Source organism: Rhinolophus sinicus, chromosome 17 (assembly GCF_057876585.1).
Source record: "Rhinolophus sinicus isolate RSI-liver-muscle chromosome 17, RSI-T2T, whole genome shotgun sequence".
In the NCBI taxonomy this organism is placed as follows: domain Eukaryota; kingdom Metazoa; phylum Chordata; class Mammalia; order Chiroptera; family Rhinolophidae; genus Rhinolophus; species Rhinolophus sinicus.
The window spans coordinates 79,966,773-79,984,606 of NC_142517.1; the positions used below are offsets into that span (position 1 = coordinate 79,966,773).

General features: G+C 39.9%; 1 protein-coding gene across 1 annotated transcript in view; it reads left to right on the forward strand.

Annotated features, from left to right (window-relative positions):
• The first annotated feature begins 3,985 nt into the window (after positions 1–3,985).
• The window catches only part of TOMM70 (translocase of outer mitochondrial membrane 70), a 34,009-nt gene continuing 20,160 nt past the window's right edge, over positions 3,986–17,834 (forward strand). The window contains exons 1-3 of the mRNA XM_019756491.3: positions 3,986–4,772; positions 16,074–16,247; positions 17,526–17,652. Of these exons, the coding sequence (XP_019612050.2) occupies positions 4,443–4,772; positions 16,074–16,247; positions 17,526–17,652 (631 nt within the window). The 5' untranslated portion in view covers positions 3,986–4,442. The remainder of the gene's footprint in view (positions 4,773–16,073; positions 16,248–17,525; positions 17,653–17,834) is intronic.

Genomic DNA, 17,834 nt, shown 5'->3' on the forward strand with positions numbered 1-17,834 from the left:
ATCAAGGTGCCGTGTTCAATCTTAGTTGCAGGGGGCGGAGCTCCACCATCCCTTGCGGGACTGGAGGAATAGAACTGGCAACCGTGCGGTTGAGAGCCCACTGGCCCATGTGGGAATCGAACCGGCAGCTTTGTAGTTAGAAGCATGGAGCTCTAACCGCCTGAGCCACCGGGCTGGCCCAAGAGGACAAATTCTTAAGGATTCCTATATTTGCATATCTAGAGCTGTGCTGTCCAATGTGGCAGCCACTAGCCACACAAAGCTACCTAAATCAATTTAAATTAAAATGAAAAATTTAGTCAGTCACACCAGCTATCAATAGCTATATGTGGCTAGTGACTATCATATTGGACATCACAGATATAAAGCCTTTCCTACATCACAGAAAGTTCTACTGGGCAGCATTTATCTAGAGATTGGTCAGAGAGAACCACCAGGAAAATTCAGTCTCCTGAAGCCAGGGAAAACAACGTTTCAAGGAGTGAATGAGAAATATCAAGTGCTTCAATGAAAGCATATGAAGACCAAAACAAACAATAAATTTAGTGACCTTGAAAGCCATTTCAGATTAGTAATAAACTTAGAAACTAGATTATAAGAGATTTTGGATAAGATGGGTGATAAATAAATAGAGATAACAGGTGTAGACAATTCTTTCCAGTAATTTTTCAGTGAAGAAAAACAGAGAGAGAATGGAAGCCTAAGGAAGCGTTGAAAGAGAATCAAGTTGTGTATGTACGTGCTTAATATAAGTATGTCTGTGGACTCACTGAAAGACTTAGACACCAATCAACCAGCTATCCACCAACCTTCGGAAAACCTTTCCTGTAGCAGTGACAATTGAGGGGATAGAATCAGAATTTTAAAGCTATAAGGAGCTTTAGCAAGCATTTAATCCATTGGTCACATTATGTAGAAAGCAGAGGTGCCCATAGTCACAAAGCTCAGTGGTATTAAAATTTAAGAACTCAGGTCTGCATGACTCGGTTAGACATTTTACCTCACTCAACTGCCTCCTAAGATACAGACCAGAGAAGAGATGAAAAAAGCTTCTTCTATTGAGTTCAATTCATTTGGCAAAACAAAACAACAACAAAACAAAACAAAAAAAAGGAAATGTCTATGTCCACATATACAAAACTTTGATTTTTTAGGATGGAGACATAATTTTCTAACTTCTTTAAAATTTAGGAAAAAATGAACTAAGCATTGTCTACTATTTTATAACAAACATTACACTAAAAAGACCTTAAATATTATTGAACTAAATCTTGAATATAACCTGAGAGGTGTGTGTTTTTGCTATTTGACAGCTTAGAAATTTATGCACCAGTTCAGAAAGGTCTAGGGCCGGCCTGCTGGCTCAGGTGGTTGGAGCGCCGTGCTCCTAACACTGAGGTCACCAGTTCTATTCCCACTTGGGACAGTGAGCTGCACCCTCTACAGCTAAGATTGTGAACAACGGCTCTCCCTGGAGCTGGGCTGCCGTGAGCAGCCGGAGATCAGTGTGAACTGCCATGAACTGCCACTGGCTGCACGGGCTGCTGTGTGCTGCCATGAGTGTCCGACAGCTATCGTGAGCGGCCAGCAGCTGGCCGCTGTAAGCGGTCAACCAACAATCGGCAACCGACTGCCTCAGCCTGGAGGAGCGCAAGGCTCATAATACCAGCATGGGCCAGGGAGCTGTGTCACACAGAATATTACGTGGGGTCTCAGCTCCTGCTCCCTGCATAAGGACCCAGGACATGGTGAGGTCAACAAGGAACACCCACGGAGCCATAGATAGGGGAGTTATACCACAATATTCTCGCTGGTGGGTGGGTTAGAGACACAGGAAGCAGGAGCCACACAATCCACAATCTGCTGTCTGCATATCTGTCAACTGACCCCACTTGCTAACTGCAGTCTGCGCTTGCTAGTTTAGCAACAGGCAGTTATATCAGTGGCTAATGGCTAACTGGTAACAGCTGATGGCCAACTAGTCACAGCTGATGGCCATTTACTACCCGAGGCAGCACCTTTCCATGTGAGTCCGAAAGCCTGGAAACTACTCTCTGGGACTCTGTCCCCACAAGCTGTGTCCTACACAACCAGACTGAGAAACAATGGCTTGAACCGGAATGGGGGGTGGGAAGGCAGGAGAAGTGGGGGGAAGGTCTAGTGACAAAGCTAGTGACATTCTTACTCAGTTCTATACTATATAATCATTTAGGAAATGACAGAGAAAATGGGAGAAATTAATAGGCTCAGGAATGGAAATGGAATATTTAACAAAGTATAATATAAAAGTAGCAAGAAAGAATTCATTTACTAGTGCCGATCTTAATAAAATCCAACCCTTCAGTTAAATATTAGTTAATTCAACAAAAAGAAACTCTAACACTGATTTCCTCTGGAGAGGGGAACTGGGTGGCTGGGTAATAGGGGCTGGAGAAAGACTTTACAGCTTTTGGATTGTAACCATAACAATCTGTTATCTATTCCAATAAATAAGTTTTTTCAAAAACTTCAAATGTTTTACTTCCCACCAACAGTTTGTAATTAGTAGCATTCTACAATTCCCTATGAGGCTGCAGAAAAAAATGGCAATTTCAGGAAAGAAAAATGTTAACTCTGTTCTGAAAAGGCAAGGTAGAACTCACATGCCCAGGCAGAAGACTTGCTTTGGGGGGTTGGGAATCAGGAAGGGAGAGAAGCCATTTGCCTGCAACAATTAATATATGTGCTGCCAAAGCGGGCACTACCTGCAATAATTAGTATTTGATCAATTCAATTCTATTTCTATCATTTTCAGCTCATCTCTTCAGTCTGTTGCTAAGGAACCCTGTTGCCTGAAAGCAATTTCCTGATAGGAACTTACATGAAGCAAGAGAAAAGCAATGATCCTGAAACTTTCAAATTAGGGCATTCTAATTTAACCAATCTATTTTTTTGCCACTTAATAATCTTTTATGTAGTGCTACTGTGATGTTGAAAATCCTCCAATGTACCCCAAAGGTAAACGATCACTTGTACATTTTTAATATAAAGGTCTGCAGACCAGTATACCTGAAATGGGCGCCATAGTCCTAAATTTTGATTCTCTATTAATACTTGTCTTTTCTTCTTTAAAATACTATGAATTCTAAACAATTCCTGGCAAAGGAAACTTTCCTATTTTAAAAGGCCTCGTGACAAAACTATTAGATATGTAATATTAGGTTGGAGCAAAGGTAATTGCGGTTTTTGCAATTTTTAACCTTTTAACCAATTACTTTTGCACCAACCGAATTGCTGTGGATTGAACTTTCTATCTGAGGGCTGAGGTAAGTGGGTTGAGACATCTAAAGTAAAACAAGCATGGCCGTGGGCGGATCACAGCACTGGGGAAGGAGGGGGCGAGTGCTCCAGGGAGCGTGGTGTGGGCTGGGGTGCCAGGCGGAATCCAGTAGAAAACACAAACCCGTAAAGGAAAGGTGGGAACTCGGGGTCTTTCACGTTTCTACCCACTGAATTCGAGAACCTGGTAACAACACACAGATGTCATCGCTTTCGCAATTGGTGAAGACCGGGAGCCGCAGGGACCACATTCAAGCCGTCTCAGTTCAGCCAACCTGGATTTGCCGATTTCCATCCAGTCTGATTTCAGTCTGCCGTTACCCCAATAGCCTCAAAATCATCCAAAGTAAAATTTGGCCATGGTAGAGATAAGAGTGGTGATACAGCACGCTATCTTCAGCTTTGACGTCTTTCCTCTCACATCTTTAAAAGTCCTTCCTATCCGCTGGTTTCCAGGACACGCGGAAAGACAACCAAGCTAACCGCCGCTGAACCCTAGGAAGCGCCAACGTGGCGGTAACTAGACAACTAGGGTTCAAATTCCACCAATAACCTGGGCAGTTCGGCCTACGTCCCGCCTACCACTCCTGCCAGCCAATAACCTTCTCAACTCCTCTGCCAGTCCCGCCCATTGCTAGGGCTGCGGTGGAGCCTATGGTCTGGTCGCCTGCACGCCGTAAAGCCCGCTGTACTCGCGCAGCTCCTCGGCCTCGTTAGACAAGAGGGCCCTCGGCCCTTTCCTGAAGGCCCAGGGAACGAACGACATCAGCTACCACTGGAGACCCAAGACCCCAGACGTTAGTGTCACCAACAGCAGCGGGGTGAAAGGAAATTGAAAAGGCTGCCCAGGACGCCCACCTGACCCCAAGTGTCCCTCAACCGGAAGTGATTATCTCCTCTTCCTCCCCCCCCCCCCACGGTTAAGAAGGGAGGAGAAGGGCAGCCAGGTCTGGCCCGGCATGCCTCGGGCTTCCGGTGACCTCTGGCCCTTTTCTGTCGCACGCTCTGCTTCCTAGCGTGCTCGCTCGCTCACTGCCTTCCCTTCCTCCGGTTTTCCTTCGCGCACTACCTGGTGACTGTGGCGCCCGCGACCGGCAGAGAGGCGGTGGCGGAGGACACCCGTCATGGCCGCCTCTAAACCTATAGAGGCGGCGGTGATCGCTGCGGCTGCGCCCGGCTCCGGGAGTGGGGTGGGCGGCGGCGGAGGTGCGACCGCGGCCCCGGGCACTGGGGGCCTGCCGCGATGGCAGCTGGCCCTGGCGGTCGGGGCGCCCCTGCTGCTGGGCGCGGGTGCCATGTACCTGTGGAGCCGGCAGCGACGGCGCCGAGAGGCCGGGGGCCGAGGCGAAGCCAGCGGCCAGAAGCGCCACAGTGAGCGGAAGACCCCGGAGGGCAGGGCCAGTCCGGCCCCGGGCAGCGGACACCCCGAAGGCCCCGGTGCTCACCTGGAAATGGTGAGAAGCAGCGCTGGGCCATGGAGGTGGAACCCAGCGGTTGCAGCCTTTCGTTGATGGGTTGTGCCGGTCAGGGGGCTTCCCATCTGACGGCAGCACGTGGGTTTAGGGAGACTCGTTTCTGGCTCCCTTCATAGGGAATGGAGTAGCCGGAGGGCACAGGCTAGCGAGCTTCTTTGACAGTTTCCTTTTGGTTTCAGAAAAATATTTTTCTCAGTGACACAGCATTTATCCCTAGTGATGTGGGTATGGTGGACATTTGCAAATGTGATGATTGTGTTTAATTAATTAGTGAAGGAAGCCAAATTCCGTTAACGCGTAATACCTGGTAATATGAATTGCTTTGGTGATATCCAAGGCCTAGAACTTAACCGGTAATATCTTTTTAATAACGAGGCACTCCCCTTTTTTGAAGTGTTTTTGGTTGACAGTAAAATGGTGTTCATTGGCATTTGTTTTTTCATCTGTGAGAGTGCTTAAACATTTTGGGTAGAAGCATCTTAGGTTCATTTTTCATTTTACCTGGAAATTTACATGACCAAGGTTGACATTGGTGAAACAGATTCTCTGATGTTAGGAGAAGCATTGGAGAATCTGGTGAAGTGCTTTGTATGCTTTTGTTGAACTATTAAATCCTTTTGGTATCTTAACAGCTGTGCGGGGAAGGTGGCCAGGCTGCATTTAACAATGAAGGATGGGGTGGGATAGAGGGTTTTATCCACCTCTGGGATTATACAGTGGTAGTTACAGAGTAAATCAGAGGTCAGAGAAACCACTGGTCAAATAACTCCTAATTATATATACATTTGCAAGTCATTTCCACTTTATACTATTCAGACTGAAGACATGTTTTCTTACTAAGTAGTCAAATTAGCTTTAAAGGAAGTTTTGATGTGGGAACCAACTACCATAATTTAGTATGTACTATATGTCAGTCATCGTCAGTCATGAGAGAGCCAGATAGTTTTTCTAATAGAGTAAAACAAACATTGCCTTTTTTTTTTTAATATAGAAAGTCTGCATTACACTATGGTGAAAGAACACATGAACTGTGAGAACTAGGAGATGTGTGCTTTATGTTGGGCTCTCCAGAATAGTTACCTTGGGAAAGTCATTTTCTCTCTCCGGCCTTAGTGTCATTCTGTAGAATAAGAGTATTAAAATACTAGATTAGATTGTTCGGCCCTAATGGTGATTCTGAGTGCTGCTAACGAGAATGGTAATCATGGGCATTCTTTGAATTAGTCATCACTTGGCTTATGTCATTTTCGTATGTCTGAAATTCTCTGGTCATTTCCTATTTCATTTGTCAATTTAATTTTAATCACAGAAGAATAAGGGATGAATGAAAAACACATAAAAGTTCTGTTATATAATAATCACCAAAAATAAAGATAGTTTCTATACATGAAACGAGGTTTTGACGTTTCATTGAAGTTTCAAATACCCCATCTCACCCATTTGGTATTTGGTAGAATTTAGCAAACTGTCTTTCAGATTTTAGATTTCCTTAAATCCCATTTTCAGTTTTTCAGCATTGTCTGCGTCAACACTGATGATTTTTATTTAAATTTCATGTGTTTTCTAGTTTTATCAGAACAATTCTTAAATTCACCTGACTGCTATTAAAAATTAGACCTTAAGAGTAACTTCTTTGTGTGCTTGAACTGCTTTAAAATGATTTGTTTTTGACCCAAAATAAAACAGAGTTAAACACTTGTACATAGTGTTGTACTTGTGGAATTTGTGGGCTTTTACCTATAATCTTGCTTTGAGTTACTAGGTGATTTTTTTAGTAAAGCGACAATAAGAATGCCAATTTTTTAGTAGAAATTTGTATTTTAACTGTTTGTGACCAATAAATACTAAAAGACTTTTTTTTATGGTCTAGTCGTTGGAGTTGTTATTTGACTATCTAAATATAATTTGTTTATTATCTGTGGTTGTAAAAATTGCTCTGTATTTAAATAGCACCTTTAAGTTGGCAACCTCAGTGGATTTTGCAATTAAGGAAGCATTTGTTTGAACTAATGGAAGAACTGGCAGAATCGTGATGCCCTTATTGTTCTTTCCTCACTTGAACGATAGCTATAATTTTTAAGGGAGTGAAGGAATGGACAGATATTGTCAGTTTAGGGTTCATTATCAGTGAATAATATGGGAAAATCAGTGGTTTTTGTCATTTATGTTTGCCTTTATGTAAAATTAACTAATAAAATTACTGGATTTCTCTCTTGGGTTTGAGATTTTCATGTGCAATGTAGACCATATTCAATTATCTTTTTTCTGGGATAGCAAACACTTCTAATGAAAAGGCAGACATTCATATTTTTGTTTAGCTATTGGAGATTTTAGAATTTCACTAAAGAAAGGCATCTAATCACGGTTGATAGCATCTGAGATTGAGGTACAGTAGTCTGCCTTTATCCAAAGGGTATATGTTCCAAAACCCCCCATTGGATGCCCGAAACTGCAGATAATACCTAACCCTATACAGATGTATCTTGACTTAACGATGGGTTTACATCTCGATAAAGCCATCGTTAAGTTGAAAATACTGTAAATCAAAAATGGCACATTGAAGAGCATCAGTTCTTTACCCTTGTGAATATGTTGCTGACTGGGAACTGTAGCTCACTGCCGCTTCCCAGCATCACCAGAGAATATCATACCACATATCTTTAGCCCGGGAAAAGAGCAAAATTCACCATCTGAAGTACAGTTTCTACCAGATGCGTAGCATTTTGACACCATTGTAAAGTTGACAAATCGTAAGTCAAAGCATTGCTAAGTCAGACTGCCAGTACCATGTTTTTTCTTATACATACATATGTTTGATAAAGTTTAATTTCTAAATTAGGTACAATAAGAGATTAACAGCAATAACTAATAATAAAATAGAACAATTATAACAATACACTGTAATAAAAGTTACGTGAATGTGGCGAGACTCAAAATTATCGTACTGTACTCACCCTTGTTATCATGTGAGATGATAAAATGCCTGCGTGGTGAGATGAGGTGAACAACATAGGCATTGTGAGGTAGCATTGGGCTACTACTGACCTGGAGATCCATCAGAAGGCGGATCGTCTGCTTTGGGGGACTTGGACTCGTCGTCAGGAGCAGACCATGTCGACACTGGGAAAATTTTCCGACTGTGGGTAACTGAACCGGGAAAGTGAAGTCACAGATAAGAGGGGACTGTTGTACTTACAGTAGTAACTCGTATTCCATTGGGGGCCATTATAAAAGTCTACCGTGATGTGCCATTGATTCAGTAGTTTTTAAACATAACTTGAAGAATTACAGATTCTCAGGAAATTCTTTGAAGATCATCGTATCCATAGGGCTTTTGAATCTCTGGGCCTGATACCACAGGAGACCACCACACCCACATATACACCACGCCTGGTATCTTGGTTGCACAAACGCCTTAGGTTTTTCTTTTTTCAAACAACCTGTGATTTTTTAAAAAGTGCATTTATTTAAAAGCATTGTTGACTTTAGCTTTTTATCCAATTGTTTTTTAATGTGATGATCAAAATACAGTTATTCTAGTATTCAGGTTTTTAAATGTTACACAGGTTATCTCAGCCCTCTGGAATGCAAAGGGAGAAATGCACCTAACCACTTTCATAATGGGATCAAAGACTGAGGAACCTGCTGTGTTATCAGTCATCTTCTAAATGAAATAATTCTCTTCCTGCAAATTATCTGATGATCTGTTTCTAGTTATTCTTTTTAAAAATCAGGATCACCAATGACATGCTTATATAAGTTCAGTGAATATCTTTCAATCTTTTATCTTACATGATTCTTGGCAATCTTTCACATTGTCTTCTCTTAGTATCAACTTTTCCTGTGCCTTTTGAGGCACTACAGTCTCTTGATTTTTTTCTTTTCCTTATTTTATGACTTCTGATACCTCTTCTGCTGATGTACTCAGTCTGCTTTCCCAGGCTCTTCTCTGCCTCTGCCTTTCAGTGACCGTGAAGGTTCAGTCATAGGCATTCTTATGCTCTATTCCTTCGGGATGCTTGCTTACACTCTAGCAGCTTTACTTAGCACTTGCATACTTATGGCTCCCTCATTTCTTGTGTGTAGCCCAGACCTCTCAAGAGGCTCATATTTAAAAGGAATCTCCACTTGATTACATCGCAAGTGTTATATTTCACACTCTAGGTGCCTGTTTCTTTTCTGCGAATACCCCTTATCAGTTAATGCGCCACATCTAATTTCCAAAGCCAGAAACTTGAACATCATCCCTAACTTTTTATTCTTCTCATGTTCTCCACATCCAGTCTAGAAAAACATCCGGGAAATCCTGCATTTTAAATATCTGACTACCACTCCATTCCCACTGCCATTATTTCTTCACTGAATAACAGCTACTCTCATTATTGCCTTCCTCCAATCCATTTTGTCACCACCAGAGTAAATCCGGAGAGTCCTGTGCTTAAAACAATTAAGTGGTGTACTGTTCATTGCCTGCAAGGTAAAACTGAAACTCATGGTTGAAGACACTCCGTGATCTTGATCCTGCTTAGCTCTTCAGCTTCTTCTCTTGCCGCTTCCTCTTGTTTCTCGCCTTGGATGTTCTGTGAACAGTACCGTCAAATCACAACATGTAGTCATTTCACCTTTTCTGAAATCCTCCTCTCCCTAAGCACACCACTATGTAATTACATGACACTGAACTTTTTCCTTATGTAGCACTTCCACATGGTACTAGGGTTGCTTACTCATGTTTTTCTACTATATTCTTGAGTCTGTCCAGGCTGGGATGGCTCTTACCTTTCTCACCGTTGTGTTCTGAGACCTAATACAACACCCAGCACATAGCAGGTGTTGAGTGAATGAACCAATGAAGCTTCATTCTTTTGACATCTGTAAATGTGTGTGTCTGTGTGTCTTTATGTATGTATATAAAATACATATTTTAATTCCACAGGTTGGGTATTTTTTTCAAATTTCCGGATTTTCATGTTTTTTCTACGAATTGATCCTGGAAATTGGTATAACATTCTTAAACCTCATTTAGGCATAATTTTTATAAGTTGCTTGATTTTGTATGCACTATATCCATAATGCTGCAGAAGCAGCATTCGTACAAGTAGGTCCTTGTTAGGTAAAGAGTAGTCTGTATTATGATTTAGTAGGTGGCTTTGGTTGTAGATTTTTTTAATTTAAGGATATAATATGGGAAAAGGCTTGATTATTTTAGATATTTTCTTATTATCCTAGGTTTGATTCATATAAAAGTAACAACTGGTCAATAAAATATTGAAAGATTGTTTTTCATGCAGTAAGTGTTCCAAAGTTAAATGCTACTTCTGTAAAGTTGTAAACCCTTTGGAATTTGGTGAAATTAAGGGAATAAAACCATTTAAGAGAAGCATTGTCAAACCACCTCCTGTATATTTTAACTGGATACCCATTTTATTTTTCTCATTCTAGCTCATTTTCTCTCACAGTGACTATATGTGATTATCAGGATAATTTATAAATACTTGCCAAGAATTTACAGTAATTCCTTACTGCCAAATGTATATCAGTGAAAGCTTTCTGTAATGTAGTCATGTCACCATTGCAGGGCTTATTTTAGAGGTCCCTTTCTGATCCCCTCAATTTCTTCTGTGTGTGTGCTAAATAACCCTTTCAGAGTTGTTTTTCCTTCTTGGAGTATTTTCCTGCCCTTCATTAGTCATTTTCGTTCCAGAGCAGATTCTTGTAAGTAACCTTCACTGACTGTTAAGCCTTGATTATTTTCTTACTTTGTATTCCCCTAAATTTACTGATTAGACCTTAATATCTGTAGTTTTGGTCTTGAAGTGTTACTTGTTTTTCAGAGTTGATTTGACTCTGCAGAGGTGGGGGGCAGGCTCCTAGGTTTGCTTATTTGATAAGTTTCAGTACACAGTGTTTATTGGAAAAAGAAGACACCGTTTACTGTGTCTCTCATTGTTTCCTTTTAGATTTATTAGCTGAGTTACTTTTTTTCAAGTCTTGCATTTTACCCAAATAGTTTTGATGCATTTGTGTGTGTATGCGTAGTTGCTTCTCTTTGGACTAATAATTTTCTGGTTATTATACAATTTACTAATGACCTAATGTCCAGTTTTTTAATGTGAACTGGGGTCTCAGTGTTTTGATCAGTAATAGTTCTTTTGAGAGGCTGCCAGTTTATACTTGTTTCCTGCAGTGGCCTCTTGTGTTCCGTCGGGATAAAGACTATCCTGTGGGTTGTCTAGTGGAGTCACACCAAGTGTGCTTTTAACTAACATGAATTCTGGTATACTTGCTTGGAAAAAAAGTAAAAGATCTAATTGTGCTGATGGTTTCCTTTGTCTTTCACTGAATGACCTTTCGCTCTGGAGTCAGTAGTGGGCAAGATGTTTTCATACCTGAATCTGTTTCCTTTGTTTCAGCTCCAGAGTGTGAATCTGGGTGTGATTTGTATGATAAAGGTTCACATTCATAAAACATACATGACAGTCCATCAGTATAGAGGTAAAGTTTAGGCAATTTGGAGTCAGGTTGCTTGAGATTGAATCCTATCTTGGGCAAGTTTCTCAATCTCTTTGGGCTTCAGTTTCGTTATATGTAAAATGGGGATAATAATAGCGCTTACCTTACATCTCCTGTGTGGGGCTTTTCGGAAGAATTTCCAGAATTTTGACAATTAATGGTTTTCTGCTTCATGTGTTAACTTCAGGTTTCCCTAGAAGATTTGACCCCAAATATTTGTTGAATTCATTTAGCAGAATCACAGGTTCATGGAGTTGACTGTTGGATAGTTATTAATTATGAAGAGATGAAACTTATTCAAATCTTTGTTGGAAAGGACTAAGTTTTCTAGTAGTTTGTCTAACACTTTGATTGACTTACTAGGCAGAAGTGAATGTCTTTTCTTTTTCATGATTTACCTGTGTTTTTACCTGTAAGTTTAAATGTATGACCATGCATTGCTTGAGGAAATTGAATATGGAGTACCTAATCTTTTCAAACTGTTTTCTTTTAGGAAGAGGTTAGTATTTTTTGAACCCACCAAAGTTACACGTAGGAGGCCAAAGTGGCAGAAGAGGAGTAATGGGAGTTTGGAGTCTTGTGTGTCAGCAGTGGAAGTTACTGGAGGGTTTGAGCAGGGAACGACGTGATCCAGCTTACTTAAAAGATCTTTCAGGTCAATTAGAGACTAATTTGTTATAAGAAATGCAGGGGAAAGTTGCATTTTCGCAGACATTTAGTGTAAAATATTGTGAAATGTTCAGAACCTTAAAAAGACCACCAAAACCAAAAGTGGTTTCCAGTAAAATAAATTACTTTATAGTCTTTTAAATCTCCTTAGTAGCTTTAAACTTTTTCTTCCAGTGCATTTATTTTAATTTCTACCTAGTATTGGCCTCAAAGCTTGTGAAAATAGGGTCTAGCTCCTGACATATCAGAAGGCTGGTGTTGATTCATAATCTGGACTTGTGCTGACCAGCTTTTTGTTCTAAATTCCATCAGTGGGCCCAAATAGTGAGCTTTTCTGTTCTGTCTCTGTTATAATGTCATTCTTTCACTGCATTTATATTAATGAAGGGAAGCAGTTGGGCAGAATGTAATGGGTGGAAAGGGACGGTGAGCAGTTGGTGATGAAAACGGTAACCAAAATTGAGAGCTACAGAAATGTAGTTTGGTTGCTTTCTGGAGTGGCAGTGGAGCAGTGGAAGAGAATGTAGGATTTGGCGGTTTGCTGGTGTAATTTGATCCTTTTCCACTCACTGTCATTTAGAGCATTGTTTTTTCTACAGTACAGTAAGGAAAGAATTAAGCAGGCTCTGATTTTGGTCTTAAGAGTTAAAGAATTTGTAATAATTTTTAAAAGGAAGCTATTGTAAAACTTGACTAAATGGAGGGAAATAGCTAATTGAAAAATTCAGTTGGTTAGTTTTAGGTTGAGTCAGACTTTGCTGACTAAAATAAGAAGTATCCATATTTCTGAGGAGTGAAAGCCTTGTGTACCAATCCAGATCTCTCTATTCTTTTAACTTGTTAGCTCTCACTATGGCTGCCGCTCCTTGTGTTCAGTGTGATACCGTTTAGCCTTAAACTTCTAGTAGGCAGGGAAGAGTTCATTGCCAATTTGTGCTTATGAAATAAGGTCATTACTCTGCCCATAGAAAGGTTTTGTTTAGTCTGCAAATCTTTAGTAAAAGTACTAAAGAAATCTTCAGTATGTATGTTTATAGTCAAACATACTTCTCACATGCATTTAATATGCCACATTATTTCTCTATTCAGTCCCTAGTGTTTTAGGAGGTGGAGTAGCCATGTTCTCAGTGAGTTAAAGAAACATTGTAAACTTTTTGCAAGAAATTGAAATAATGTTTTTTTCTTTTTGTTATAATGTCAAAAGTAATAGGCTTTCATTTTGAAGTTTTATTAGTCACCATAGGGTTCATAATTATAATGTGTTCTTGGCAGATTTTACGTTTTAACAATAAAACTGTCCTTCCTTCTGTGCTCCATCAAAGGCTTTTGAATATTATTTTATCTGAGACTGCCTTCTTTTTGTTAGTATTTGCCTTCTGTATCTACTTGACATTCTTTTTTGACCTGTCATTTTGTTTTAGGTCATGCCTTGTAGGCAGAATGTAATTTTTTATTTTAAATAGTTTGAAAAGTTTTTGGTGATTTAACTTATTTACAGTTATTGTTATTATTGACATATTTAATGATTCCTGCCATAAGTACCCTGCTTTTTTGTTTCTTAACCTTCCTCTGCCTGCTTTATATTGATAATCTGCCCCACTTTGGAGGTTTATTTTTAGTGTGAAAGCAGTTGTAGACCTCTATTTCTGTTCTTGTGTTCAACTTTAAATGTTAGTTTGGTTAGGTATAAGATTTTAAATTCAAGATACTCTTCAGAATTTTGAAGTTGTTAATTCATTGTTTTTTTAGTGCCTATTGTTGATGACAGTCTGACACAAGTTTGGTTCTGTATTCTTTGTAAGGAATCTTTATTTTTTACCTAAAAGTTTTCAGGATCTTTCGTTTTGAAAATTTTACCATGATGTGTCTAAAAATGTGTGTAAATTTTCTCCAACTTGTAATGTTTCCTTAGATACTCCTTCCTATGCCTTTTCTTCTAAACTTCAGCTAGATAAATGTTGTCACTTCCAGATTTATACTACATGTCATTTAACTTGCCCTCCAAACTTCTCACCTCCCTGTCCTCCTTTCTGTTTCATTTTCATAGTCTTCCTTGGTTCCACCTTCTACTTGTTAAATTTGCCCCTCAGTTATGCCTCCATTCTAATATACAACCCAGCCATTGAGTTAATTGTCATAATTCTTTTTAATTTTTAAGATGTCTAATTGGTGCTCTTTAGAAGCAACCCCTCTCCCTTTTTTAATGACTGTGATAGCCTCTCATTCCTCTGATGTTAAATTTTCTGTTTGCGTGGTTTATTCTGCCTTCTAAAACTAGTTTTGGATTTGAGTTCACTGCCTTTCTTTCATGTTAGCAATCCTTCACAGTGTGGTCTCTTGGAAGACAAGCAAGGTGTGCCTGTCACCTCTTTCTGTACGTAGGGGATCGTCCCTCCTTCCGGACGACACAGTCTCACTGCAGTCAATTCTGCTTTTCTCAGTGGAGTGGGATGACTGCGGAGGTTGCTTCAAATGCAGTTTTTTCAGCAATTACCTTGACAGTTGCCCCCCAGAATCCACAGCTACATAAGAGATTTCTTGTTGTCTTCTAATTATGGATGTTTTCTGCTGAGGATTTGTACTGTTAAAGTTTATGGAACTGGTTAAAGCTATTGACAAATGGAAGATTTTTATATTCATCTATTAATTTATTGGTGCTGCATTTGGTTTCTTTCATCCTAGTTTTAAAATATGTGTGTTTCTTGTTGACACTGACTAGCTTAAACTGGCTGTTTAATATTATGATCTTAGATAATTTCTTCTTTGTACACTATACTTAAAAATATAACTATAGCTGTAGTCAGAAAAGGGAAACAAAAGGTAAATGGAGGAGAAAAGCAGCAAAGAAAAATGAAGCAAGAATAAGGGAGAAAAAAGCAGATAGAAAAAATCATTGTTTTTGTGGCAGAGATGCCCTGGGTCCCAAAGCAACTTAGCTTTCACAGCCCCTGTAAGTCATTGGTGGTGGCAACTGTTAGGTTGGTGTGAAAGGAATTGCAATTTAGAAGGTTACAAATAATTGCAAAAACCACAATTAGTTGGTGCACCAACCTAATACTTCTGCTTTTGCTTTATCAGTGTTTACCTATTGGAAATAAATGGATTCTTTCACAATCACTTATCTAATAAAGTTGGATAATGTTGACAAAGTTTTGGGTAAACACATGCCACAAAGCTCAGGAGCCTAGACAACTGGATTTGTCTACAGAGATGCTTTCCATGTGTTGACATATTTGCAGCTGCCCTCAGTGGGTATTAACTGCCAACTCTTCTGTATTGTACACATGAAGTATAAAAGTTGGCTCCTCCAGAAATCAGACTCTGAGACAAAGATAGGAATGCAGATCTTATTGATGGGCAAACAATAGATCTGGGATAACAACTGTAATGAAGATCTAAAGTGTTTATAGTGTCTACTCTACACTGTTGACAGCCTAATAGAAAAATAGCAACACACACGAATGAGTGGTTTTCAGAATAAGAAAGCCAAGAGGCCAATACACATGAAAAGATTTTCAAATTCATTGACAATAAGGAAAATGCAAATTAAAATAATGGAATATTACTTTATACCAGGGTTTTTTAGCTTTGGCACTACTGACATTTTGAATCTGATAATTCCTTGTGGGGGGCTGTCCTGTGCATTGTGGGATGTCAGCAGCGTTCCGGTGTCTGTCCGTTGCCAATAGCTCCTTCTGCCATCCCCAGTTGTGACAATCAAAATGTCTCTAAATACTGTCAAATGTGCCCTAGAGAGCAGAATCACCCCTGATTGGGAGCCACTGTTTTATACCCATTGGACTGGTGAAAATCAAACGAGGTACCACACCTGTTCCTGGCAGGAATGGTGGGAAAATGGTACATTAAAGCACTACAACCTTTTTTTAAAAAAAAAAGTCTGAGTGTTTTTTAAATTAAAAATAATTTAAACCTTTTGGCTTAGCAATCCTACTGCTGAGACTATTTATACGAAGCGACTGGCACTGTAAACAGCCATTCAACCCTCCCATTTTTCTTGTGTCAGTTTGTCATTTAATCACTGTGATCTGAATCTATTCCTGAATATTGGTAATTACTTAATAATTGTTTCCTTCATTTCAGAATTCTCTTGATAGAGCCCAAGCAGCCAAGAACAAAGGCAACAAATATTTTAAAGCAGGAAAATATGAACAAGCTATTCAGTGCTATACTGAGGCTATCAGCTTGTGCCCTACAGAGAAGAATGTTGACCTTTCCACATTTTATCAAAACAGAGCTGCTGCCTTTGAACAGTTGGTAGGTATCCGAAGTTTTTCTCCATGCCTTTTGTTTCTGTTTATTTGTATTCTCTGCATTTATTTGTTCAACCAAATTTTACTGACTGTCTTGTATATGGAAGGTCACTATGGTAGGAGCTGGGTGTATAAAAGCAAACAGTGATGCATAGGACTTGAGGAAGGATCCTGGCGTATAAAGAGGTGAAATGGGAGAGGTAGCAGAGGCCAGAGCAGGCAAAGCCTTGTAATGGTAAGGAGTTTGGATTTGATTCTGAGTGTAATGGAAACTAAGAGTTTTAAGTAGAGCAGGGACCTCATCTAAAATTGCTCTCTTCTGTCAAGACTATATTGGAGGGATGCAAGCGTGGAGGCAGGGAGATTAAGTAAGGATCTCGTAGTATCCTAGGTAAGACACAAAGGAAAGCTGGCGACCAATAGCATTGGATGTGAAAAGTGAAGAGAAGCAGGAATTTTAATAACAGTGGGGTGGGAGAGGAGTAAGACAGCTAAGGAGACAGTTGAGTTGAGGAATGTCTGTTTTAGGAGAGTGGTTTGGGCTAAAGAGATACATTTGGGACTCATCTAACTACAGGTGTTAAGTAATGCCAGGGCAATAGATGTGGTCACCTAGGGAGAGAGAAGACATGAGGCCTTGAGGATTCCAGCCTGTAGAGATGAGGTAGAGGGGAGGATTCAGCGAAGGAAATTGAGAAGGAGCAGCCAGTGAGGTAGGTGGAAATCAAGTGGACTGGCAACTCTGTGGAGGTTTGGCAGTAACGAGGAACTGAAAATGGGGTGACAGCTATAGGGAAATACAGAATAAAAGGAGGGTTTTTAAAAGATGGACAATACTAGAACAATTTTTTTATGCTCATGGGAATGATTCAGTAGAGAAGCAGATTAGTGGAGAAGCAGGATGGCTAACAAACTGAAGCCTTGAAGTGGAGAAGAGTGTGGTCCGTATCACAGGTGGAGGGCGGCCTCTGATGAAGAGGCTGCTTCCTCAGTGGAACAGGAAGGAAGGGGGAGATGATATGGGCACATAGACGCACGTAGGTTTGGAGATTTGGTGGTATGTGCTTTGCCAATTTTTAAAAAAGCAGGTTGCTTATCTTTATTAGCTACTTATCTGAGCTGCTGTAATGTATTGTGGATATTAACTCTTTGTATGCATTGGAAATATTTTTTGTTGTTGTGGGACTTTTAATACTCAGCCTGTTAAGTTTGGGAAACTGATTTCTGTCGCACCGTGCTTCCTTTAATGTGACTTTTTTTTTTTTAATACTTTGAATTGCAGCAAAAATGGAAAGAGGTGGCACAAGATTGTACAAAGGCTGTTGAACTTAATCCCAAATATGTGAAAGCTCTCTTTAGACGTGCAAAAGCCCATGAGAAACTAGACAATAAGAAGGAATGCTTAGAAGGTGAGGGGTTTTTTGTGTTTCTGTATGAAAATTACTAAAGGCTTTGGAGTCATTAGTAAATTTGTATGAAACTGTCCATGAGTGGAGAAACCATTTGTCTTTAAAAGTTCAAATCTTTCCCAAATGAGACTTTGTTTCCTGGTTTAAATTGAAATTGCGGATATTTGAGTATCGTCTCTATT